Here is a 27,765-nt window from a genome sequence, read left to right on the forward strand (position 1 = left end):
GGTGCCCAGAAGTGCAAATGCAAGCACAAGGAAGTTATCTCCACATCAGCCTGAGCATCAACGAGGAGGCAGGGTCTCTGCTCTAGCTCAGGAGTGTTATGTGGCAGTGGAGGTGGGGCACCTGGGGAGGGCAGAAGTCTCAATGAGGCAGAACAAGGACTCTGCAGCAAGAGTACTGGACTGCTTTTGCTTGCTTGCTCACTAATTAGCTGTGAGATGCTGATCAAGTGCCCTCTCCTCCCAGTCTACAGGCTGCTTATTGCTAAACCTGGGAACAATATTCATAATTGACTCATAGCGTTGACATGGAGGGGGGTCAAAGGAAATGGAAACTAAAGGGCATCGGCATTTACCGGTTTTACAGGTGCTGTTCTAAGTGCATTGTCTACACAGGGTTCTCTGCACAGGAAGCCCGTTCGATAATCAGGGAAGCTGGACTGGAGAGATGGCTCTTCAGTTAAGAGCACTGGTTGCTCTTCCAGAGGACCCAGGTTCAAATCCAGCACCCACATGGCAGCTCACAATTGTCTGTAACTCCAGTTCCACACATAGACATACATGCAAGCAGAATACCAATGCACATAAAAAAGTCTAAAGAAATAAGTAAATAAATAAACAAGGAAGCTGCCTCAAAGTTACAGAGGCTCCTGTGATTTCAGTGTTTCCCTTGGCCCTTCATCTAATCATAGGCTGCCTCTGATGCTTTGTTTGATACTTTCTGTCTTTCTCCATCTATGTACATAGTGTGTCTTTGCTTAGTAAGTGAATGACTCTCCATGGGTTTTCAAGGCCTGTTCCCAAGCTCCAGCCACTAAGCCTATCTTTGGATTGTTGTCTCTTCTGGGAAAAGCAGCCTGTTCCAGTACCTTGTCCAGCTCATCCTCCAGGAGGCAGGGATCCAGGCCCAGGGCTGAGAACTGGCTCTCCTTAACTGTCATGATGACATTGTACATCTCTGAGTAGTCCTTGGTGGTCAGGTGTGAGAAGTTGACATGGGGTGGAATGAGGTCCCGGCTCAAGACATTGGAGTTGAGGTACCCTAGAATTTTCTCAGCATTCCTATAGTGCAAAGAGAACACAGGCCACGTAAGAAGGTAGGAGTAGGACCCTAGAGGCCCCTCCCAGAATCCTAGGAAGGGTACCCATAGGCCACTGACAGAAACATCCATAAGCTTGTCCTTGTGGGCCAGGCTGAGGAAGATGATAATCTCATCCCTTATGGCATAGAAGGGACCTCTCACCCTTACCGGCCCACTTGCTACCCCTGGGTGAGGCAGGCAGGAAAAGGAGGGACCAGACGGGCCATGCCACCTACTCGACCACACACTTCTCATTCATGATGTTGGCTTTGAAGCCCAGCACAGCAAACACCACGAGGGTAGCCAACACCGAGGTGAAGAAGTTGATGAAGGACACCAGGGCAGCATCGAAGTGGCAGTTATTGTCCTGTTTGTTGTAGCTGGAAAAGGCGATGACACCTCCAAAGCCCAATCCCAGGGCAAAGAAGACCTGTGTGGCTGCCTCCCGCCACACCTGGGGGTCCAGCATCTTGTCCAGCTACGGGCATGACCATGGGAGCAAAGAAAGAGACAAAGAGGTGATGGTTTTAATGGTGTGTCCACCATTCCTGCCCTTTCCTGAGCCTCAACAGAGTCACTGCAACATAAGCAGCTGTGGCTGAGGGAGCCTGGGAAATTCACCTAACTCCTCTGAGCCTCATCTTCCTCAGGTGCAAAAGACAGCCTCAAAGGGTGTTGCAGAGGCTAGCAAGGAAAAAAATAATAATAAATGCTGAGTGCTTACACAGCAGGCTGAACTGCAAGAGCACTTGATAGTGTGGAGCTATTTCCAAAGGCCTTTTCAAATCGAATGTTCTTCCATTCTTCATTCCTCAAGGTAGAAGCCAAGGAAAATGAAAAAGGTTCCAGCATCCTTGGAGTTTATGGTCTAGTTGCAGAGATGGACACTGGCAGACTGATCCCTGTTTCTAATGGACTCTTTAGAAATAGAAGAGGGAGAAGGGCAGGACAGGCGCAGCAGGGCTATACATTCAGTTTCTGCCTGTCATTTGCGGGGTTCTTGACTTGAGAGTCCTGCGCCGCTGTTGGCCACCACATGGCATAGACAAGGTCTGTTTTCTGCTGTTGTTGGGTCTCACTGTTCACTTCAGGCTTGCTGAGAACTCATTCCCTTCCTGTAGTATGTATATATACTGCAGTGTGTATGTATACACACACACACACACACACACACACACACACACACACACACACACACACATGATCTCCTGCATGCTAGGATCCTGCTCTACTTCTGAGCTCCATCCCTGACACTGAGATCTGGCTTTGGATGTAGGACAAAATTTGTTGGTTGGTTGGTTTGTTACAGAAGAAACCTAGGCCCAGGGCTCCAATGTAAAACCTCGGGGCCTAAGTGGGTTTAGACCTGGGGCTTTTGCTTCTCGTTTTATTTTAAGACAGTACTACGGTGCTGTGAGACACAACTGCACCAACATCCCCAGCAAGGTTCGGGGACTCACTTCAACACGTCAGGGTTTCAACAACACAATATGAATCTTCTCACCAAGTGAATCAATAAAAACTATAAATAGCCTAGCGTCTGTGCAGGTTGTTTTTCCTCCAAATGAGTTCCACAAGACCAAAAGCAAAGCATCACAACTTTTTTTTTAAGGCATTGGGAAATAAGGGTCACTTCTGGGCCTAATAGAAAACTAGAGAGTAGAGAAAACAGCCATTCACTTCTGAGAAAGGACTCTTCTAAACCCCACCCCAACCCCCCATCCTCACATCTACTCAGAAGACACATTTTCAATGACTCTCTGAAAGGCTCCAGAAATGGGTTGAGGAATTAAGTCTACTTGAAGGTGTGCTGGCCTTCACTGGTGTTTCCTGGTGTCCACTGTGATACCTTCAATTATCTTTGAGACCCAAACATGGGACTTCCCTTACGATTCTCATCATTCCCTAAAGCTAAAGCAAGAATATATCTAGCCCCATCACTCTTTAGGGCCAAATTTCCTAAATGGAAGCAGCTATTCCAGGGGAGACAGCCCAATAGCTTGAGAGACATCTCAGAGGACAGGGGAGGGTGGAGGTGTAGGTAACCATTTCGGTTAGAAACAGTTGTTTCTTTGTTAAGATCATAGCTATCTTGATTCTTTTTAAATATGGCCTGTTTGCTATGAAATGAACCAAAGTAGAGAAGGGTAGTGCAGCAACTCCCAACTACAGCCAATACCAAGTTTCAGAAACCATTAATCTCCTTTTTCTAAATCCTCGCCCTCCCTCCCACCCTAACCCCTATCCCCCTGCCCTAGATGATTTTGTATTTGTCAGAGAAAAAAAATTGTTTGTTTGTTTGTTTGTTTTTCGAGACAGGGTTTCTCTGTATAACAGTCCTGGCTGTCCTGGATTTGCTTTGTAGACCAGGCTGGCCTCTGCCTCCCTCAGAGATGAGATTAAAGGCATGCGCCACCACACCCAGCTTCTAGATGATTTTGAAGCAGACAGGTAGCTACAAACTGAGCTTTGAAGCCCGGTAAAATCACCTAACGCTAAAGCTTACCCTTGTGATTGCCGTGTGTAAGTGTTCTTCCATACTGGTGCTTCTGGTCCATAGCTTAAATGGGGCGTTTTTACTGTTGGGAGATGAACAGACATCCAAAGCTAATCTGGAGGTGAACTGAGTCAGGAGGCTTCAGTATGGAATGCCTGGTGCTACTTGATTTTAAAGGAGACTTGTGTCAGGTTTCATGGGATAATGTAATTTCAGGAAGTGTCAAGAGAAGTCAGTCACTGTCTAGACAGGATGCCCCATGTCCCTTCCAAACAGTGGGATTCGATTATGAGAGGTGGGAAGGGATTTTCTACTCCGGAGAGACCATTTCTTCCCGGATGCTCAGTGTGATAATAGCATTGGCTCCCTGCTATTTCTTTGGCATAGTGACTAAGTCACTTCCTGCCAAGGGAACAAGGTGTTTTACAGCAGAGAAGATGCTTTCCGAATGCACAAGCAGCTGCTGAGCACCAGCCCGAGTGGCGAATGACAGCAGCACACATGTGACAGCAGCGCACACGTGACACCATCACACACTCCTGCTTCTCAGTACTTCTCCAGCACCTGCCACGGCAGAACCAGACTGAGCCACAAGGCACCAGATGGCACTGGAGGGCAGCGTTCCCACAGCCTGAGAGCAGGGTCACCTTCCCAAGGGACAAGCAGGGTAATAGCTTGTGCCTGCCACATGTTCCCCACCTGGGTGGAGCAGTCCCATGAGCCCTGCTGACAGCTCTGTGCAGCGGTATCACTGTGCACCCTGTCCTGCAGCTGTGAAACCAGGCCTCCAGACAAGGAATCTCCCCAGTGGAAGCTGGGTGATGAGCTGGTCACAGATCACAAGTCTGGGCATCTCCTTCATCAGAGGTCTTTGCTCAAAGGGGAGTCAACAAGTCCTACCACCTAACTCTTTTTCTTGGGTTCTTGGAACTTTCAGAGACCTCTACGCTCTTCTCTAGGAGTCAACGTGCACTCTTGGTCCTTTGGGCTCCTTATCTTTACCCCTCAACCCCAGAAGTTCCTTCCCCAGACATAGGTAGCCACAATACTGGCTTCCTGAGTACTCTTCCAGGGGGGTTCATATGGACACCAGCATATGAGATACACATCTCATGTTAAAACATATACAGACACATGTACATATGGACACATGTACAGACACATATCTCTCCCACACTCCATGGAACTCTTCCTACCACATCACCTTGCTCTTAGTCACCCACCATACTTCCTCAGTGGTGCTTCCTGGGATCCCACAGAGTCCCAGAGTGCCCAGCAAGCTGCCCTGCTCTGTCTCCTCACAGCCTCACTCCACACTTAATCCACCTCTTTAGGAAATAGCAATAAGATAATGCCCTGAGGGGCATTAGGAGGTTTAAGCAGGTCGCTATATGTGCGGAGTATAACACAACTGCTTAAGCACCTTACTGACACAGGACGCAATGTGCTCTCAGGATGTTCGTGTGCAAAACAAGCTGCATCATCAGATTGCTTAGAGCTAGCGGCGGCCAATGCTACTGAGGCCCTGCCCAATTCTGAGCCCTATTTACCACATGGCTTTCAGGGCCAAGCCTGTCCACTGTTCCCAAAAGGACAGTGACTTTGCACTCATACCTCCTTAGCCCTCCAGCGCCCCTCCTTCATTCTTACTCTTAGCTGAGAAAGATGACATGATCAGAAGAAGATTCTCACCATTGGAACCCCCCCCCCAATCTCCACAGCTTCTCCCTGCCAGCATGATGCCAGAGGCTGCTCACTCTCTTGTTGGTGGGGAGGCTCTGATTGCAGCTAACAGCAGTTCTTCCCCCAAGGACACTGGGCCTCTCTCTGATGCCATCTGGATCTTTTTAATGTGCACAGCTCAATGGTTTTTAGCACACCAAAGTCATGCAATCAGTACCACTATTAATTCAGAGCCTCTGCCTTCCCCTTAAGAGAAGCATGTTCCTCATCTCTCCCCTCAAGTCCACCCCTGAATGACTACTAGTGGACTATCTCTATGCACTTACCTACTCTGGAATCTATATGCTTGAGACTGCGCACTATGTGGCCTCTTGTGTTTGGCCTTTTCCACTTTACTTAGTGCCTTCCAGGCTATTCCACGTTGTAGCATGTATTATTACTGTATTCTTGTGTGTGTGTGTTGTATACATATTTAAATGGGGAGGGTGGTATATTTCTCTGTGTACATGAGTGGAGGTCAGAGGTTAACCTTGAATCTCTTCCTTGGTTGCTCCTTACCATTTCATCTATTTATTTATCTATCTATCTATCTATCTATTTATTTATCTGTTTGTTTGTGTATGTGTTTGTTTATTTGTTTATTTTCTAACTGGGTTACTAACTCATTGAACACTGGTGGCCCAGAATAGAACCTAAATTGGCTGGGCACCAAGTGCCAAGGATCTTCCCATGTCCCCATCCACAGAGCTGGGATTTCAGGTACATGCCACCATGCCTGGCTCTCTTATGTAGGTTTTAGTGATCAAACTCAGGTACTCATGCTTGCATGCATGCACTGTGCCATTATTACAGCTTTGGTACTTCATTCCTCTCTATGACTAGATAAATTTCCATTTTATGTACACACCCTGTTTTGTTTGCCCATTCCTCAACTGAATGGCATTTTGGTTGTGTCTACATCAGGACTACTATAAACCATGCTGCTATGAACACTCATTTTCAAACTTTGTGTGAACATAAATTTTAAGTTTTCTTAGATACTGGTCTAAGAGTAAAATTGTTGCATCATTTGGAGATGCCATGCTACTTTTCAAAGCTCTTGCACTGTTTTCAGTTCAATGAATTGCACTGTCAGTACTCAATGAATTATTTTCATCATTATAAAATTTCTGCAGTAATATCCTTGACCCCCAGGGCCCTCTCCACTTAATATTACATTTCTCTCAGTTTGTTTGTTTGTTTCCTTTTATAGTGAAACTAGTGAATGTAAATGCTTTCACCTATTTTTCTCTAACTCATCATCTCACTTTTCTTTCAGTCCATTACTATTAGGGTTTCTCCCCAATATTCTACCAAAACATCTCTTGTGAAGTTCACCAGTGCCACTTCCATTGCCCAGTGATTGTTCACTGCTTGTCTTCATCATGTGCCTGTCTCATCTTCATTCAAGCATTTTCCCACTGTTCCTAGGGGCAGGAGGGTGTGTGTCTTCCTGCCCCTCTGCCTCCCTTACCTCCCTCTTTCCTCAATCTATATACACTGTGGCCCCAGAGCTGTGTCCTCCTAACAGTACTTCCCCTCCAGGTGTTATAAACCAAGCCTTAGCTTTCGATTCCATTACCCAAGAGTCCCAAATTTATTCCTTCACCTGTTACTTCCAGACCTATAGAGCAAATTGCCACTCAGCATCCCCACCTGCCTATCTATTTGACATTTTAAAAGTGCCACATCTAAAACAATATTCTGGGTGTCCCTCCTAAATTCTGCTTCTTCCACCGTCCTTCCCATCTCTGTAAGTATCATCTTCATCCTTCTGGTTGCTGGGGCAAAAGACCTCGGTGTTACTCTTGACCCCGCCCACACCTCATATCCAAACAACAGCAAACCCTCTTGAGTTTGTTCTCTGAGTGTTTCTTCAACTCGGCCAACGTTCATCCCTCCATCACCACTTGGTTTACAGTTGCCTGTCAGCCAGTGACCCTCACAGGCAAGTCTCCCTGTCCTCCTCTTGGACTCTCGATGGCAGTCTTCTGAGAGGCTCAGGGTGACCGTGCCCTCTCATTCCTCTGCGCAGAACCTCACTGGCCAGTGTGAACAAAGTGTGTGAATGTGCACCCTCGATTCCCCAATTCTTTGTTCCCTGCTTTAGTCTTCTCCCAGACACTGGTCAGCAATGGTGCTGCATCTTAGTTTATACCAACCATTCTGAGGGCTGGGAAATTTGTCTGCTCTATTCATTACTGAATCCCGGTCTTAGCACAGTGAGCCTTTGTTGGATGAATTCAACAACTGATAGAAATTCGTGCATTTGGAGCATGCCAGTCTCTTGCTACTAAAACAAATGCTATAGCAACCAATACTGAACACTGACCATTTTGCTTATCTTTGATGACATTTGTAGGGATGTCATCACCTACAAGTGAAATTGCTGAGCCAGAGGACACGAATGTTTATAATTCTGACTTTCTAAGAGTTCAATCATATAGTTAGAAAACTCTCTGTAATTCACCATTTTACATTGGGCAAATTACATGAGGATTGCATGGCACCCGTAATGATGAAATAGGATGGCACCTTTGTAATCTGATGAAAGAAATGATACGGGAATGCTGCCTGGGAATTCTGAGGCATTCAGTAGCCGTTAGCACCAGTTACTAGCCCATCAGAGGCACTAATGAGTCATCACAGCAGCCTGAACACACAGAAGTTATCGATCCAGTAGCTCTCTGCCTGCAGACCTGGACAGAAAGGATAGGTCCTAATGCCCAGATAATTTCTGATGTTGGAAGAAGTCAGAGAAGGGGGGAGGACCTCTCACATCATCTAACACAATCTGAAAAGAGTCTGAGATGCCCTGGTCAAAATTTCCTTGGATTTTTGTTCAAGATACCAAATGGCGTGACTTCTTGGGATTTTATTAATATTGTAGCCTATATTAATGAAACAGTGCCCATATCCTGAGCAGCCCTAGACAGTGACCTGGTACTCAATGGCACCAAGAACTTTAGATGGCCCTAGGATCCTTGTGTTATGGCCCTGGAGACCGAAGTTTTACCTCATATGAGCTAAAACAGCCACCTCTCTGCAATGGTCCTCACCCCACATTGACTCTAGATGGCTGTTGCCGAGAGTTGGTTCACCGTCTCTGCACAGTAATGGAGGCATGTGTAAATATAAATCACTCCAGGCAAACAGGAGCACAGACTGTCTCAGTGCCCTTGATGCTGGAGAGCTCAAGTCTTTCTAGCCCCTCCTTGCTCAATGCAATCCTCCAGAGTCAAGGGCAGGGGCTGTACCATAAAATTGCTCAGTGAACACAATGTCAAGATGGGTCAGAAAGGCTTGACCTGGAGACCAATGAGCCCTTAGCTATGAGCTATACCATGCTGATTCTTGGGGACTTGACTCTTCTAGGGTCTTCTAGGTTTGATTTTTTTCAACTCAGAAGATTCTGTCCTCTACAAATGCCAAGAAACATTTGCGTAGCTTCCGGAACATCCAGGAAATGATTTGAGAAAGGAGGTAGCCCTGTTGTTCAGTGAGTACGTGAGCTACATGCGTCCATTTGTCTGGCAAAATAAATGAAGCCTGGCAAACGTGGACTGACTGAGAATTATGTAGCTGGTGTGGGTGTTCGTGGATACCACCATTTGGGAATTCTTTTGGCTGAAGATGGGCATACCCTTTGAGACAGCACTTTCAATTTTTACTGTGGATACCCTAGAGAAACTTGTACAAAGACTTGTGTAATGATGTTGATTATAGCCTGTGCTGGTTATTTTTTGTTGTCAACTTGGCACAACTAGGAAGAGGGAATCTCAACTGAGGAACCACCCAGATCTGACTGGCCTGTGGACTTGTCTATAAAAGATCATCTTGATTAATGATGGATGTAGGATAGTCCAGTCCACTGTGTGTAGCAGCACCATCTCCAGACAGATAGATCTGGGTTATCTAAGAAAGCTAGCTCATCATACATCTGAGAGCAAGCCAGTAGGCAGCCTTCCTTCATAGTTTTTGCCCGAGTTCCTGCTCTCACTTTTCCTCAGTGATGGACTGTGACTTGGAAGCATAAGATGAACTCAACCCCATCCTCCTCAAGTTTGGTTTTTTTTTTGTTTTTGTTTTTGTTTTTATTTTTGTTTTTTTTTTTTTTGTCATACTATGTATTACAGCAACAAGAAAACTGACAGAACATAGCCTTATCAGCACTAGTAAAAACTGGAAACAACTTAAATGGCCATCAAGTAGAGAACAAATAAGTACATTTTAATTTAATTCTGTGGTGAAATAGATGTGCTAGAGCCCTACATATCAATATAAATAAAACAAAAAGAATCATGTTGTGCAAAATGAAAAGCAAGTGATAGAAGGATAATGTGAAGTTACATGTAAACACTTTAAGAGTACATAGAAATGCTATGCACTGTTTGTGGAAATATGTCCATGTATAACATCTTAAAGAAAGCCTTAGCAGGATAAATCCCAAATTCAGAATACGAGTTTCTGTAAACCCCAATTTGCCTATTGGAATTTAATATTCAGGAGTGATTCCCTGGAAGTGACTAAATCATGAAGAATCCACTCTTGTGGACAGAATTAGTGTCTTTATAATAGAGGCTCAAGCTGGTTCCTTTCCCCCTTCACCATGGAATCTGTGGTGCCTTCTCCTTAACCTTCCCAGTTCTAGAACTGTGAGCAATAAATTTATTTTTCTTATAAATTACTTAGTCTAAGGTATTTTGTTATAGCAGCAAGAGCAGACTGCCAGTAGCTGCCTTTGAGAAAGGAAAGAAATGTGACATCAGAGAGCATTGCAAAGGCACTTTAGTGTCATCTGTCATATTTTACTTCTTTAAAAATGTCTATTATAGGACTGGAGAGACAGCTCAGTGGTTAAGAGCACTGTCTACTCTTCCAAAGGTTCTGAGTTCAATTCCCAGCAACCACATGGTGGCTCACAACTAGGATCATTGATGCCCTCGCTGGCATTCAGAAGTACTTGCAGATAGAGCACTCATATACATAAATAAATAAATAAATATTTTTAAAATGTCTATTCTGTTACTAGATATTATAATTATAAGCTTGAGATATTTCAGAATTAAAGGGACATTGTAATGGGTGGCTGAATCCAATAAGAATTGAAGTAACATGTGTGCTCAGACTGGTGGCCAATTCCAGTGAGTCTGTGCCATTGGCTTTTGGATCTTCATACCAGTGACCCTTAGCTACACCAGCATCCTATCTGGAGACATCCGTGAAGCTTCATGTTCATGTACATGACCAGAGCATATAATATCCTCATATACTTGATGAAGTATAACTTGAAGACTCAGGCAGACACTTGAGATTGACCATGCCTCTAGAGAAGTAATCCACAGAAGCCAATGGCCTTCTCATGACCACTTACCCCAGAGGAAACAGGATGGTCATCTATTAGATACCATGGGTTTACAGCCCTGCGGTTTGCTTTAGGAGATGTACTTCATGCTTTGTGGGTATGTCTGTAGAAATCTTGGTTAAGTCCAAGGATGCCTAGGGCCAATTTGTGTGGGTACGGGTAGTGTGAGCCCTACCCAAGGCCATCCTCCACACACCAGAGCCCACTCACAATAGCCGGGCAGGAGAGTCAAAGGGACCTGGGGACTTCAAACTCCATAGAACCTGGGGTCTTATGCTTCACCCAGTGTGAACTGCCTGTGTAAGGGAGTGTGCGTGTGCATTTGTATACGGATGTCTAGTGGCATTATTGAGCCCTGAGGTTTCGAGCTGGCCTGGCCCAGTCTGACCTGGAACCCATGGGCTAGAATCTTAGCAACCCTTTTGGCTGCTACTTCTCAGGGGGATTTGAGGTGAAATTCTTAGCCCCACCAGCTGCAGGTATTGATTATGCTGTTTAGGGCAACTTAAAACTATTATGCCTCAGTGGCTCGACTCCCATAGCTGTGTCCAGTGGTCTAAATGGCCATGGCCCTGAGGTGGGGATGACCACCTTCCCGAAGGCTGGATGTACGTCTGCAGGACACCTATTTCCTCTATAAACAAAAATCCTGTGCATGCCCTTCACAGGCTTATATTGAGCCTGAGTGGGCTCCCTGTTTCCTGGATTTGGGTATAAACTGGGATTCCTGAGGGGAGCTCATCTTCTTGGCTCCTGTTGCCATAGATCCATGAAATGAAGCCACCCCTCAAATGAGTGAATGAATGAATGAATGAAGCCCCCTTCCTCACATTTCAATGGAATCTGCCTGTGCTGTTTTCAATGGCAAAGCATGCCTAGTGTTTTTCCACATCCTTGCTCATGTGGTTTCCTTTGATTAATCAATCATACTGGTACTCACCAAAGCCCTTCCTGCTCTGCAAGGCTCATTTCAGAGACCACCCCTCTCCTGGGGCCTTTTCTGATTTTACCCAAATTGATGTAATGTCCTTCTTGAAACAGGAGGGCAGAGTCTATGGCCCCTTCCTGTGCCTCTCTCCCCATAGGGCTGGCAAAACACCTGACACACAGAAGGGTTTGGGTGTGAAACTGCTTGAAGCTGACCAGGCCCAGTGGATCTGCCAGTGGTCCCCCGCATGTGGGAGCCACAAACCCTTACCTTAGGTGTGAACATGTGCAGGATGCCATCAACCGCCCCTCGCAGCAGCAGCCCCCGGACCAGGAAGCAGGCCAGCACCACATAGGGGAAGAGGGAGCTGAAATACATTACCTGCAGAGAAGACAAAGGCCCTGTCAGGCCAGCCCCTCCTACAGCAGGCACCGTCCTTCCCTGCTCACAGCTGGAGCCCATGATCCTCCTCTGATATTAGGCTGCAGAACTTGGAGCCTGGAGCCCCCAGGCACTGAGCCAAACCCACCATCCATCTGGCCCTGGGCCCAGGCAGGAGCAGAACAAGCTGCAGTCAGCACTGCTCTGCCTAGGGCTGCTCTGCCTTTCAAAGGCTGGTGGGAGTGAACTATTAGGCCCCAGACCTAAGGGTTGTTAGGGAGTGAAGAAATCCTATGTTGTCCCTTCTCATTTTCCCAGTCTCGTGTCCCCAGTGAACAGTGCCAGGATCCTCCTACCCCAACCCCATGTCCTTAGAGGTCCTATAGCAAAAGGCATTTAACAGGTCTTGCCACTGTTCCCCAGCAGAACCCATCAGAAGAAGGCCCAGCCCCTAGGGATCCTGGACCTGAACCATGTCCTACTTGCCAGCTGATGTCTGCCATGCACCTTTCTACAGCCCTATGCGCCTGGTACAGAGCCACACACAAAGGATTTACTCATGGAACCTCAGCCGCACTGAAGCAAATCCTGGGGATGTTAAGGACAGGGCAGCAGAAAGGCTAAGAAGATGCCTCCTGAACTAGCTCTCTGAGTACTGATCCTGCAGCTACCATCGACCAATCCCTGGGCCTTGCTCTACCTACTTCATCTTAGAATGCCTCCATCTCCTTATCTCTAAAGGGCTGTAATATTCTTAACTCATAATGCTGTTCTGACAAATCCCATGAAGTGTCAGCCACTATTTTGGCCTCCAGAGGGGAGCGGATTGGTGGCTGAGGTGATACCAGCTTTCTACAACTTAGCTTCCTTACTCATCAAGTCTGACAAAGAACCAAGAACTCCAGCCAGCCAGCCAGCCAGGGCTCCAGTTCCAGCCCAGACAGACTAGCTGTATGACATTAGATGAGGTGCCTTCCCTGTACAGACTTCAGTTCCCTTGCCTATAAAATGAATGGGGGGGGGTGCTATCAGATATCGCTCATCCTTTTCATTTCCGACAGCCCAATTCTATTAAGTCATAAATAATAAAGGTTGGAACTGCTGGGAAAGGTGGACAGGGCTTGGCTGCTATGCACCTTCAGGGACTGGACTGCCTGGGGGCATCAAAGTTCTTGGCTGCTTAAACAGCCTTTTACCTGTAGACAGTGTAAGAAAGGGGCAGAGTTTCATTAAGAACTGCTCAGAGTACCCGACGCAAGGGCTTTTGCTTGGAACCTGAGGAGGCACTATCTAGACAGATGGCACCCCAAGGTCAATACCTCTATCTTTCCCTCTCTTTAATGTTTGCAGAGCAGGCCTGAGCTGTGAGCACCGAGGCAGATGGGGGCCAGGCGGTGACCTTGGGCTGTCTGCAGTGGTAATGCTCCTGCCCCTCCTGTGAGGCCAAGGCTATCACTCAACTATTCTTCCTCAGTGGCTTGGGATCCAAGCTCCTGATTTCTGGGTCCCTGCTGAATTTTTCCAGCTCACCTTTCCAGAGGACTGGATGCCCTTGACTACGGCCATGCCCACGATGCTCCAGGCCACAAGGAGGCAGAGTGTCATCTTCCAGTTGAGGCCCCCGCTCTCTGAGATGGAGTTGGAGATGTCCAAGGCCTCTCGATACCAGAAGTAGGTAGTGGCTGAGCTCTTCTCACACTCAGGCTCCACCACTGAAACCACAGCAAAGGCCACAGGGCCTCAGCTTCCCATCCTAAGGGTGGTCTCCTGTGAGGGATCCTGCTCAGGTAGCAGTAGGTGAATGGGTAGGTGAGGGTGGGCTGTACCGTGATCTAGCGGATCCTGAGGACTCCTGAGTCTGATGGGACCTAAGAAGCTTTAGGCCACGGTCCAATGGCTGAATTCCCACCCAGACCATCTTCTGTTCATTAATTCACAAAAAAAAAAGTGTCACATTGGTTCTAAAGGTTCTTGAGGGAAGGCCCTGAGAAAGAGGCTGGAAAACTGAAGCTCAGATCAGTGGTTAAATGTACAGTATGAGCATGGGAAAGTGGCTTCATGATCTATTTCCCCATCTATGGGGTGGGACAGTCTGCAGTAAACAGATTAAAAAAAATCGTTCTTTGACCTAAGGTATTGGAGTGCTTCGTAATACCTAAACAAAACGCAATCCCTGAGACCTCTGTGAGCCAGGCCGGAAGGAGATCAGGAGATCATTCCCTCAGGAGAAGTAAAACAATGAGGATCAGGGTGCAAAGTGGTTTCTTCAAGGTGACTTAATGAACCAATGGAAACTCAACTAAGAGCACTAAGAGTTGAGATTCCTTCCTGGGAAAGGACTGTCGGGAGACCACAGCTCGGGCTCCTTGGGGGTCCTGTACTTGCCTGCCACAGTCCCATTCCTGATGACAGGACATTCACTCCAGGGCAGTGGGTACTGGAAAGATTGGAAGAAGTAGAAGATGCTCCATCCAATGATCACGTTGTAGTATAGCCCAACAAAGAGACACACCTGAGGACAAGGGCCATGGTAAGACCATGGAGGCTGCAGGCAAAGCCACGCCTCCCGACACACCATCCAAGGCCCAGCAGCCAAAACCAGCCTAGATGGAGGACTGGGGCGGGGGCGGGCTGAGGTGGAGCAGGAAGGACCTGCTCCCAGTCCTCCTCCATTCATCTGGTACTCAGGCAGTCCGCAAAGGAATTCCTGGAATATTGATATTTTCTCCTTTAAGCAATAAACTCTTAAAATGTTAATCCTTTCCAGTTTGAAAAAAATTCCTGTAAGATATTTGAAATCCTTCCTCCATCATTTCCTGATGACTAGGGATTATAAGTAGAAATGCCCTCCAGGACCCAGGAGGCACACCACAGCATCGGTCCGTATAGGCCCAGGCCATGGTGCGCTGCGACAGTGTGAATTAGTGTTTTCCTACGTCTTCTCTTCTTGCGGATGCTACTCTTTCTTTAAAACTTCAAGCAGCCTGCCTGCCTCCAGAGACACAGCCACTAAGCTCGGCAGAGTTTTATTAAAATAGGAGGGTCTATCGATGTCTCATAAGCAGGGCTGGCTGTACATGCTCCCGGTGTTCAGAGGCCTGCTATCCCAGACAATTGAGACTGCTAGTTGGTATGAGTGCAGGGGGCCCCTGGTTTCTTCCCTTTCACACGAGCACCCTCGTGGAGGAGCGTGCATTCACACACACACACACACATACACACACAGAAAAGCGGGGAGGAGTTTCACTGGAATAAGCACCCAGAAAGGTTCCCATTTCCTTAACTGTGATGCTTCCAGGACAAGGGGAGGGTGTCCCTGCTCTGGCTTGTGCACACGTGGCCAGCCCAGCATTTACACTGGGGCTGACTAGAGTAGGCTGGGCAGAGCTGACGTCTGGTTCGACAACAGGACCAAGCAGGCTTAGGAGAACCCTCCCACCGGGTTTGACAGAATCCCCAGTCCTTTCCAGAAGTAGATTCCAGTTTTCATCTCAAGTGTGAGAGTGGGCACCTGGGGGCTTTGCCTGTAAGAAATTCCTCAGCTGTACACAGCCCTCACAGGAGTTCATCGACAGCCACATAGATGATTTTAGAAGTCCCCATCCAAGGCCCATGAGGTCACACAGAACCTCATGCCTCATGGGTTGATCATAAGGTTCCTGTCTGAGTATTCCAACCGTTCAATTACATGGCACACAAGCAAGTGATCCTAAGCCACATGCATTTGAAACATGCTTCCCAAGGAAAGGTGAAAGGGTTCATAGGAAGCTGAAAGCTGATAGGGAGTAGTGGGGACCTGGATAGTCCATCTGTTCCCAGATATTAGGGACTGAGATATTCTTGTGAACATATCACATTTTCCCCTTTTTGCATCATGTGTGGATGTCACATGTGGTTTCTGGCAGTGCCATCAACTTTCAGTTTAGGAAATATGGTGGCTATGGCCCTGGAATACCAGCTGTTAGGAATTCTGTTGACAGTCCCCTTTGCTCCCCTTGTCTTAGCCCAGGACTCTGGCCTATACGCCTGATGGCCTCCTCCTCGGTATCCAAAAGTGGCCCCTCTGCCTCCCACACAGCATCAGCCCCCAGCTCCAGACTCACAATACAGCTGGAAAAGCCGATGCCCCCCAGGCGGGGGCACACGTAGTGCCACACACCAATGCTGCCACGGCGGATCCTCTGGCCCACAGCCAGCTCCAGGAAGAAGAGGGGGATGCCAATAATGATCAGCAGCACCAGATAGGGCACCAGGTAGGCACCTGCAGGAAGAAAAAGGCTGTGAGGGTAGGTCTGGATCAGAGTGACAGTGTGAAGGAACGGGCGGCCATAATGTCCTACAGTCTCAGCCACATCTCGTAGGCCATCTGGAGCTTCTCTGGGAATGGTGTGGCTCATGGCTGTGTTATCTCCAAAACTGACACAGCCAGACTTTCTTCTCCTTTATCCTTTGACCTCAGGTGTGAAAGGAGGAGGAACATGGATTCCAGGGTCTCCCATTCACAGAGCTGGATCCAGAAGTAGATGCCTCACTGTCTTTTGGGGAGCATGACAGGTCACATACAGTGACCTCACACAGCGCTCTGTGGACACCTGTCCACAACAACAGATGTCATGATGGGTCCTGCTCCATCATTCCCGAGGGCTCACTCCTACCCCACCCCACTCTGTGGTCCAGCCTGCTGGTATCTGAGGCAGATGCTGACACAGCAGACTGAGCTACTCTAGAGACGCTGAGCTTGGAAACTCTCCAGGGAAAGGGTCTGATCAGCATCACCATTAATCCACAGCTAATTGGGAGGAATAGAAGAGAAATTAGCTGTTCAGGAAAGCATGATAAGGGAATCATAAAGGATAGAATGATCATGCTAAAGATTAAAGATAACGAATTAATCTTGCTGTCCTTAAACCTAGCTGTAGACACGATCTCAATTGCAAGTGACAGGGCATTTAGCAGGAGAATTAAAGCCATGGCTGGACATGGTTGAGTGCACCCCACCAAGAACTGTGCCAAGAACATAGCCCTGTTAGCAATACTATCAGCCAGGCCCTGCCTGTCAAACTGTCTTGCTGGTCCCTGTCTCCTGGGTTACGTAGCAAGTCCAAGGAAAGCCTCTCAAGTGAGGAGTCTCCAAAAGCCCCCAGCTACACTGGCCTGTCCCCTGTAACTCACCCTTCCCTGGCACATGCCCAGTCTGCCAATGAGCACTGGGAGTAGGGCATCTACTGGACACAAAAATCTGTCAGTTAGCAACAGAAGCTGTTTGCCACGAGTCTCCTCTGTGCCAGATTCAAGCTTTGGGGGATACAGGAGTAACAGAAGGCACAGATGTCATCCTAGGAGACCTCGAGGGAGGTATGTTTCTCAGATTCATTTGGGCAATGTCTTCAGGCATGTGTATACACACACCCTGGATTGGTCACACCACAGGGGCCCACCTGAGCACACATCTGCTGAGGGAAGTCATGGGGAGAACCTTCCAGGAGGAGCTTCCCACCAAGCCTCACAGAGGCTCCAACTTCACACACACACACAGGCACTCATTCACACACAGACACACTCACCTATCCATCCTGTCCCTCACAAGGAGCCCCATCAAAGGCCCAGGGGAGGGCAGGGGCTGAAGAACCATCAGCACGGACCCCTAGTCTGTCTTTAACTAAGTCTCTTGGTGGGGAGGAACAGAAGCAGTCTGTTGCAGGAAGACAACAAGAAAAAGCCTCACTGTTTTTTAATTTTGCCTCAGGTGGGACAAGATGTCCAGAGAGATGAGTGTCAGAGTGTCAGGGCACACTGGTATCTCCTATAATTTTTTTTCTCCTCTTCCCACAAACTGAGAAGAGCCTCTAAAAGTGACCTATGGGGGAAAAAAAAAGTGAACTGGCCTCCTGTGTCCCAGGTTTCTTCTATCCCAATCATGACTGCTAGTCATGATGACATGGAGTTTAGTCTGGCCAGAGGGCTCAAGGCCAGGACACTTAGGCAAGCTGAGTTTGTGGTTAATTAAAGGTGCTTCAATGCGTCAATCATTGTTGAAATCATTTGGTTATGTGGCAGCACCCTCTTCCACCTTGAGAAACACGGCTTGGAGACACCTGGATTTCTTCTGATGCTTCAGTGTCCTTCAGGACTGAACAGCTCCAAGCACCACTCAGGGCATTAGGATGGTTAGCAGAACACAACCACAAGTGAGTGGACCCTGGCTCTCTGCAGCACCCCAGATCCCTATTTATACCCAGCACCTTGCTTTTGGCAAACTCCATCTATTTCTGGGGCTTAAGAGCCCATTTTTGGCCCAGGCTAATTGAGATAAGGATTTATAAGGAGCTGAGACCAGACTCTGGGGTCATAGCATCAAGACTGGAATCCAGGACCTGCCACCTTTTCTAAAACTTTGGACAAATCACTTGATCTTTCTTTGCTGTTATTTTGTCATCTATGTCTAACAGCGGTTCTCATCCTGGGGATCATGACCCCTTTGCTATAGAATGACCGTTTCACAAGGGTCCCCTAAGACCATAAAAGAACACAGATACTTAGTCTATAATTCACAACACTAGCAAAATTAGTTATGAAGTAACAACAAAAATAATTTTGTGGTTGTGGGGTCACCACAACATGAGGAACTGTGTTAAAGTGTCACAGCATTAGGAAGGTTGAGAACCAGTGATATAGACAGGATGAAAATATTAGGCAAAAACCATATGAAATGTCTGATATTTGCCTATTTTTAATTTACAAAAATGCCACTTTATACTCCCCCACTCTCTGTTTCTATATAAATGGTTATTGTTGTTACTTTGAACAGGCACACCAAGCAAGAATGCTGCTGTACAACCTTTAGGGGGTGGGGTTTGGGTGGCAGAGGTGGGTGACTGGGGTGGCCTGTCCCCAGTTCTGTATGGCTCTCTGTTTCTTGGTCTGCCTTGTCATCACTCCCCAGTGCACTTCTGCTGGACACAGACACTCATTCACCCCTTCACCAGGATGGACTAAACGCCCTTAGCCTGTAATGAGAAAATTAACCAATGCAAAGGTGGGGTATCCCTCTCTGAACAGGACAGAATTTGGAAGAGGGAACAATGTTAGGAATACCTTGGGGAAGACAGGAAGAAGCTGAGTCAAAATGCCTACAAAGCTGTAGCCATCCAACAGGCTGGAGTACTGTGGTCCCATAGTCTCAGGAGCTATGAAGTTCCATGCTAGTAGCTTTCTCAGGAACACAAGTGTGGGCCTGGATATGCAGCTTCTAGATTTCCTTGGTAGCCTTGACTATCAGCTTGAATACAGTCATCTGAGAAGGGAGTGTCAGTTGAGGGATTTCCCAGATCAGACTGGCCTCTGGAGATGTCTTTTTGGGATTGCCTTGATTAGTAACTGATCTAGGAGAGCCCAGCTGACTACTGGCAGCACCATTCCCTGGGAAGGTGGTCGAGGCTATATAAGAAAGCTAACTAAGCATTATAAAGTGAGCATGCCAGAAAGCAGTGTTTCTCCGTGGTTTCTTGAGATATTTCTACCTGGGTCCCTGCCCTGATTTCCCTCAGTGATGGGCTGTGACCTGGAAGTATCAGTCAAATTAACTCTTTCCTCACCGAAGTTCCTTTTAGTAAGAGTATTTTATTACAATAAAAAAGAAAGTAAAACACGAGTGTAGAAAGAATATCTTATGTATTGTGTGGCTGAATCACCTGACAATAAAAAGCTAATGACCTATAGCTGAGGCAGGAAATAGAAGGCGGGCCATCCGGGAGGCAGAAAAGATTCAGGGATAGAGCCAAGTATTCGAGATTCAGCTGGCAAGATGTGAGGAAGACAGATGCATTGTACCTGAGCCCAGGTAACCAGCCACACAGCAAAAGGTAGAATAGTAAAATGGGTTATTTTATGATAAGAGCTAGTCAGAGAAGAGCCTAGTTCTATGGCCTAGGTATTTGTAAATAATATTTTGAGTCTCATGAATAATTAGTTCAGGAACTTGGGGATAGGAGGAAAAAGAAAACCACTGCAACACATGAGCTTAAACTAAGCCTTTCATTTTCTATAATTTTCCCATGATCTCAAACCGGTCTGCCTGTGGAAAATTCTGATGAGCCTCCACACTCTGGAGAGACAGTGCCTAGAGACATCTCCCTGCCTTCGGTGGTTTGTCAGCACCGATGACAAGTTTATGGCAAACCACAATGCTCAGGAGGAATTTGCATCCAGATGCAGCACGAGGCCCCATTGCAGGCAAGCCAACCCATATGGTGTAAAGTGCACAAGCTAGGCCCAGGCCCAGGCCCACCAGGTGGAATCCTGTCAGGGGCATTAACCTTTCATGCCACATGACCTAGAAAAAAAATTACTCATCCAATCTCTACCTCAGTTCTATAGTCTCTAAAGTGAAGACAATGGCCTTCTTCCTTAAACAAGGTTCCCGGGAGGAGCTGATGGATGAACCATGTGAAACTGCTTCTTTGGTTGTTCCAAGATGCACAGCTGGGAGGAGTTTCTAGCAGTTGAACCCAACATCCACTAAGTGCTTAAAACAGTGCTTCATATCTCTAAGTGTTTGACAATAACAGCCAACAGTTGTTTTTACCACCGTAGTATGTAAAATGTATTTAATTTAATCCTTCCAACCATCCTGTAGGCAGGAAGTGCTTCTACGATCAATTTGCAGAGTAAGCACTTGACAGCACGGAGAGGCTCACCAGCTTGTACTAGGTCCCAGGCCTGACTGGCTCTGGCTAGGCTGGGGTCTGAACTGTGGCAGCCTGGAGCCAGAACCCACATTCTTCTCATGGCCTCCAGACTTTTTATAGCTATGACACTGTGTGACTCTACCCCAGTCCAGCCCATTTTCCAGGTACCCTTGATCAATCGTAAATACCACTTACCTCCTCCATTTTTCTGGCACAGGTAGGGGAACCTCCAGATGTTGCCAAGGCCCACAGAAAAGCCGATCTGGGCCAGAATGTACTGCAGTTTGCTATTCCAGGCTGGCCGGTCCTCTGCGTCCAGCTCCTCCTCCGCCGCCTTCTGCTTGCCACCTGTCTCACCAGCCACATTCAGTACACTCTGCTTATAGTCCACAGGCTCCTCGAGGGCCAGCAAATCAGCCACTGATTCAGTGACATGCTCATTGCTGTGTTCACGCTGGGTCACCTTGCTGTTCTTCGGCATGGGTGCCACTGGGGCTATGTCGCCCTGCTTCCCAGCTCACAGAGAAGGTAGGGCTCAGCTCCTGTCAGCTCCTTCTCATCCAAAACCCTATGAAAGAAGATGAGCAGCAGAGGATTCACTGACAATGCTAGAAATAAGGAGCCTAAAGAAGAAAGATAGAATCGAAATCAAATCCCTGGTAGATATGCCACACTGGACAGGGGTCTCGCCTTTGTCCCCACCAGGATGCTCACTGGAGAGATGAAGGTAAACACACGTGTTGTTTTTCCATAGGTGTTAGAAGGTGCTGGAAACCCACTGTGGCAGAACCAACAAAACCATATGCCAAACCTAAATAAAGGTCATCTACCATGGCATTCATCTTTTACAGTGCAGAGCCTAGAGTGGTCAAGACTTCTAGAGATAATTAGAGCCTGGAGCATGGCTGTGGCTCATATCTAGCCCTATTGTGTTCTACTTAGCCAAAGCCACCTGATGGGACCCTGGTTTGGCAGTTAATTTTCACAATCAACTTGCTGGATTAAGGAACAGCTTCATGAAGTACCCCTTTGAGTATTTTAAAAGGGTATCTCCAGAGATGATAAGCTGAGGCGGGGGGGGGGGGGGAATATACCCCCCCCCCGCATGTGTGCCATCCCATTCCATAGGCTGGGGCCCCAGACTGAATAAAAATGGAGAAAGGAAGGAAATAAGTCAGCATTCCCTTGCTGGGCTTCCTAGCTTGTGGAGACAGATGTGAGCAGGCAGCCTCACGCTCCCTGCTGCCAGGGTCCCTGGCTGCTCCCGCCGCCATTGTTTTCCCACAATGGACTGTGGTGTCCTTAATCTATAAGGCAAAAGAAGTCCTTCTTCCCTTACTTGCTTCTTGTCAGGTCTTCAGTCACAGCCATGAGAAAGTTACTAATGCACACCGGAAACCAGTGTCTGACTTCCCTAAATTCTTCCCTTTCAAAACATAAATCCATGGGCCAAAAAGTCACCAGGAGTTCCGTAGAAAGGAGGGCTCCAGGCCTACCTATGATTCAGGAAGCTCTGTGGGAATCACTATGTGGCTCCTGGACACTAGCTTCTAAGTCCCTTTTATTTCCCTGGCAGGAAAGCTGCCTAAGCTCAGCTATGGCTTCTGGCACCTGAGCCCTAGAAATGCTTGCTTGGTGCCAACAAATCCTGGGTCATTGCTCAGCACTGACATTATCTGAGGGCCACTGCAGCCAAGAGCTGGTTCTCCATCCTTCAGCGACAGCTTTATGGCAGATAATATCTGCATGACACGGGTGGGGGAGGCGAAACCCTCCCTGCTGCTGCCATCCCTCGTTTGTCTCTGACACTTTCCTTTAAAGAAAGAAAGCACCAAGAAAATGAGTGCTTTGAAGAATCCCAGTGTTCCGTTATATTTCAAGGCACCTCCTAATTAAGGAGAGGCTGAGGGATTTAAAATTACACAAACACACACACACACACACACACACACACACACACACACACACCAGCCTACCATTGCCCTGCATCTTTCTAGGGATGCAAATTAGCCAGCTCTGTAATTACTTTATTAAAGGAATAAGCTGTCTCTGAAAACCAGGTTCACTTTTCTTCTCCTGGGTCTATGCCCCCAGAAAAGCACAGGCAAGGTCACTGTGTGGCAGAAGGACACAGGGCATTCTTTCTTGTGGGGTTGATACAACCCTCCTGGCTAACTCCCAGCTAGTGCCTGACCAGCTCAGCCCTGCTACATGTATGATAAAGCTGTGAGACCCATCTGATGGGGGGCGGGGGAGAAGACCATCCATGATAGTCTGTGGGATTGGCCAGCTCCTCCATGCCAGGACATGAACTACATCAGGAGGTGACACTAGTCTGCTATTTTTGTTCAAGAAAAACAGTGGATCTTTTGCAACTGCTTTTTCCACCCCAGGAAAATGACAGCAGGGTCTCAGGCTCCAGAGGAACTGGGACAGAGTCAGCCTGCCTAACAGAGTTATGCAATACTGCTGTCTAAGCTTGGGATGTCAGGATAAGTGTCCCCATAGACTTGCAGTAGGGTCCCTGACCCCATGCCTCTCAGATAGAGGAAGCATAAGGCATTCACAAGCACTCCTTTTCTGGGAACCCGCTAATCCCTTGCAACTCACCTTGAAGGCTTTTACTGCAGATTAGAGCCAGGGACAGTGGTTGGGGATCTGGGGACTGCAATCACTGGGATGCCCCGGCTTAGAATTCTCTCCTTCTACCTTTCCCACATAGCACTTGCCAGAGCATTCTGCAATGCATTAGGTCTGATTTACTGATCATCGGGCTCAAAGTGAAGAAAACCAGAGGAGATCCGCAGCAGCTACCGAATTCATCTCGATGCTAACCAACTAGAGCACATGTTTCCCCTGAAATACCTGGTAAGAAGTAGCTCTAGTCACTAATGTGGAAAAAAAAAAAAAAGACTATCACCAATTTAAATCAGGAACACTCGGGCATAAAGGAAGAAGATAGTGGGAAATCAGAGAACAGCGACAGCTACATGACCACCAGCCACAGGGCCACACCCAGGGCTGCATGACCTTCCTTCTCCTGACATCACTTACTCATAGAGTGTCTTCACCTTACGGGATAGGGGCCCAGGGAGCCCGTTACCACTGGGTCTGCAGGATGCACACTTTTGATATGACCTTGTAAGCTGCAGTGCTGGGCTGTAGCCACAATCAGGAAGTTCTACATCCAATGATTATTTTCAGGTGATGACAGAACCATATTCTGAAAACTTAAAGGTTAAGGGAACCTATAATCACCCAATATGGCACTTGATATATAGGTATACATATCTATGCGTGCACGTGGGTATGCATGTGTCTGTATGTAAAAACTAAGGTTCAGAGAGAGGAAATAAATTGCTCAACCTACCCAGGTCCTCCTGACGCCCTAACAGGGAATCCCACTAATCAAGACAGGATTAACACTATTGATCTGGCGGAAGGGGTTGCAAGGAGGAGGCATAACAGGATCTGATCCGGGGAAAGTGATTCTGCAGGGAGCAAGACAGACCCTCTTGTGGAGTTCACATATCTTTCAGAGGGCCAGATACTAAAGAAACAAACATCAAATGTAATGGCCTGCGGGGATGTACGCCACAAAGAGAAAACAGCACTGGAGGAATGGAGCCACCTGCCTCCATGCTGGGGAGGGGAGAAGTCAGGAAAGCCATCATGGTGGCTCTGCAGCAGAGCCCTAAATGACAAGAGAAAGCACTAGGAGAGATAAGAGTCACACACACACACACACACACACACACACACACACACACACTTATGAAAGGAAGTAGTTAGTGTAAGTAATTCAAAAACAGCAACGTTATCCAAATGGCCACAGAGAGAGGAGAGGGCAGGAATAGCATCAGGGATGGATGGGCATTCTGGGTAAGTTATTGATCACTGGAGGACTTGACCAATACTAGCTGTGTGCTCCTTGACGAGACCCATTCCTTACCTAAGGGCCCATCTCCTCATGATGAAAATGGCTCTGTTTAAAGACAGGCTCCCTCTCCCGGAAAGCTGCTGGGAGGCATAGCAAATGGCTGGAAGGAAGCACCCAGCACAGAGGCAGGCACAAAGGAAGGACCCAGCTGGCAACAGCTGCAGCCTGAAGGCCTGGCACTAGTCAACTTTGTACATTGTGGTGCTGGTGATCTAACCCAGGGCCTTGTGCACACTAAGCAAGAGCTCTACCCCTGAGCCACATCCCAGCCCAGAAACATTCTTTCTTAATATCGAGAACTGGGCCCTCCCGGGGCTCCTTACTAGCACCCCACGATTCATAACCTGGAGCCCGAAAGAGCCAAGCAAACAACCATGCCACTCCAGGCATGGATCCCAAAGCTCAGCAACATTATTTATGAAAGTTAAGTACTAGGCCAGGTGGTGGTGGTGGCACACACCTTTAATCCCAGCACCCCTGAGGCAGAGGCAGGCAGATCTCTGAGTTCAAGGCCAGCCTGGCCTACAGAGTGTGCTCCATGACTGAGGGATATACAGAGAGACCTTGTCTGGAAAAATAAAAACAAGAACAAAACAAAAAAGTTAAGCACTACTATTAGTAATAAAAACATTGCCCATAGCTCATATATTGGATTTGTGGTCATTTGAAGCCATTTTAAAACATTTTTGCATGCTAATATAGAATGGGGTACTGATTATGATGGGTGTGGGCTCAAATTCCAGCACCACAGTGTAAGTATATCAACTGCCTGGGCTTCTTTTCCCTCATCTGTCACAGGTATGTTCCAAAGTGTCCCTCAGAACACTGAGACTTGTGCAGGACAGGAGCCATAGACTCTAAGAGGTTTTCACAAATGCTTCTCTCCATGGGCTTTCATTTGAGTTCCATGCCAAGGAATGCAGGAAAGCAAGCAGTAAACTGCGTGCACTTTGCTTACAGACGGGAGCATCCAGACCAAGGATAGTGCAGAGGATGAGTCACACCTCACAGGTCTCCTCATGTACCTGCTCATTCTCCAGGCTATTCACCCTCTTTAATGTGTTTATTTGTGTGTGTATATGTGTGTATGTGTATAGATATATATGTAGGTATGTATATACACACATGTATATTTATGCATGCCATGGCACATGTGGAGGTCAGAGGTCAATTTGTGGGAGTTGGTTCTCTCCTTCCACCATGTGGGTAAATTGAACTCAGGTCATCAGGCCTAGAAGCAGTTGCCTTTACCTCCTGAACCATCTCGAAGCCCTATACAGCTTCTTTAAAAGGAAAGTGTTACTGGAGCTGGAGAGATGGCTCAGAGGTTAAGAGCACTGGCTGTTCTTCCAAAGGTCCTAAGTTCAATTCCCAGCAGCCACATGGTGGCTCATAACCATCTATAATGACGTCTGGTGCTCTCTCCTGACATGCAGGCAGAAAGGCAGAATACTGTATAAATAATAAATAAATCTTTTTTTTTTTTTTTTAAGGAAGGTAGTACCAGTAGCTTCTTAAACCTAGTCCTCACACCCCTGCCCAAGCCTGGAGTCCATGCACTTTCTTAATCTATGACAGCTCAGATCAGGATGTGGAAATGGTCAACGGCACTAAAACAGCCCAGGACAAACCAGGATGCTAGAATCCTAAGAGGGCAATCTCTCCCTGCTCTGCCTTCACATCCCATAGGGCCAGCCATGAGCAGATAAGGGAGCCTGCACCCTAACTTCCCAAACCTCAGTTTCCATGTGTGCAAGGGAGGCAACGTCCAGAGAGTATCCTTCCTGCATGTAGGCATGAGCAAGACATGACCCGCCCAGATACTGGGTGCAGCCAGCTCTCCAGTCTGTCTGTCCTGCCACTCTCCATCGGCTGAGATTCTGCTAGTGGGGGTGAGGAGGTGTTAACAGCCAGCCTAACCATACTTTAGTTATCCCCCCGTAGTAGATGGGGCAGATTGTAAAGTCTTTCACGAAAGCACATCAGACGAGGAAGTCGCACGGTACTCTGAAAGGAATGCCTCAATTACTTAAAGCACAACACAGAGGGGCTCAGAGCGAGCGCAGAGCAAGCCTTCAAGTGCCAGCTTGTCACTTAGCAACCCATGTGGCTCGCAGCTCAGAATAGCTCGTGTGAGAAAAGCAGGACTGAGCAGTGAACTGTGAATCTTCTTTAAAGGAGAGGGGGTGGAAAAAAATGTAGTGAGACAGGTAAAAATGTCTCCTGCCAGGGCTCTAATGGCTCCACAACAAATGTCCAAGCACACCTTCGTAATCAGCCATAGGGAGGGCATGGCTGTTCTCACCCTGTGAGCAGGGACACACCGAGGCCCCACCCCCACCCCAAAGCCACTGAAAACAGAGGAAAAGTCTCTTCCGGGATGCTAGATCAGTTCCTCTGGATCTGAGGTAGCTCTTCTTCAGAAAGGCTTTATTAGGTCATGCAAGGCATGAACTCGCAGAGAAGCTGAGTGAACAAGATGCCGTCTTTGGGAAAGCAGGCAGTTAGCCCAACGATTCACAGCCCAGGGCACATGTTTTCTAGTCTGTCCTGTGCCCAGTTCTGCTACCTAAAGTGTATAACCCTGAACTCTAGCTTTTAGGCCTCAAGGCCAAGGTCCAGTTCAAGAATACATGGTGGAGAATCGAAAATGTGGCCAGATCCCTTTCCCTCAGGGAATGCTTAGTGGCTTCCTAGTTACCATGTGTCAAGTGGCTATGACCCCAGCAGTTTTCCTAATTACCTCAGAGCTTCTGGGCTTCTACACAGCCCAAAACAGGTTGGGCTGCTATCAGAGCTACAAATTGTCCTCCAGATTATTTTTAATTATTTTCTACAAATATCTGACAGTCACCAAAGGCAAGCTGACAGAGCCTGCATGGTTTTGGGGCAGCTCTCCTTGGACTTCCTTTCCTAGGACACATGTGCAGGGACCCCCAACTCCATCCTGAATTCCTCCATCTCTCACTCCATGCAAATGTCATGAAGTTTGCAGGCGTGTTCATCTGTCATGACCCCACCACCCTGCTCTGCTTCAGGCCCTTTGTTTGCTTAGAAATCTTTAGTAGGTTTCTTATTCACTTCTCTTAGCCATCCTACTTATGGCTTTTACTGTGTGTGTGTGTGTGTGTGTGTGTGTGTGTGTGTGTGTGTGTGTGTGTGTGTG

At 47.5% G+C, this 27,765-nt stretch overlaps 1 protein-coding gene across 3 annotated transcripts in view; it reads right to left on the reverse strand.

The window, feature by feature from the left end:
* Slc6a17 (solute carrier family 6 member 17) overlaps window positions 1-27,765 on the reverse strand; it is a 46,597-nt gene that overhangs the window by 8,998 nt on the left and 9,834 nt on the right. For all 3 annotated transcript variants that reach the window (XM_055618107.1, XM_055618108.1, XM_055618109.1), the window contains exons 2-8: window positions 20,855-21,227; window positions 16,076-16,233; window positions 14,358-14,484; window positions 13,503-13,684; window positions 11,862-11,972; window positions 1,316-1,557; window positions 867-1,059 (exon numbers count right to left, since the gene is read on the reverse strand). In XM_055618107.1, coding sequence (XP_055474082.1) covers window positions 867-1,059; window positions 1,316-1,557; window positions 11,862-11,972; window positions 13,503-13,684; window positions 14,358-14,484; window positions 16,076-16,233; window positions 20,855-21,140 — 1,299 coding nt within the window. In that variant the 5' untranslated portion in view covers window positions 21,141-21,227. The remainder of the gene's footprint in view (window positions 1-866; window positions 1,060-1,315; window positions 1,558-11,861; window positions 11,973-13,502; window positions 13,685-14,357; window positions 14,485-16,075; window positions 16,234-20,854; window positions 21,228-27,765) is intronic.

Source organism: Psammomys obesus, unplaced genomic scaffold, assembly GCF_907164565.1.
Source record: "Psammomys obesus unplaced genomic scaffold, mPsaObe1.curated_primary_1811, whole genome shotgun sequence".
NCBI lineage: Eukaryota > Metazoa > Chordata > Mammalia > Rodentia > Muridae > Psammomys > Psammomys obesus.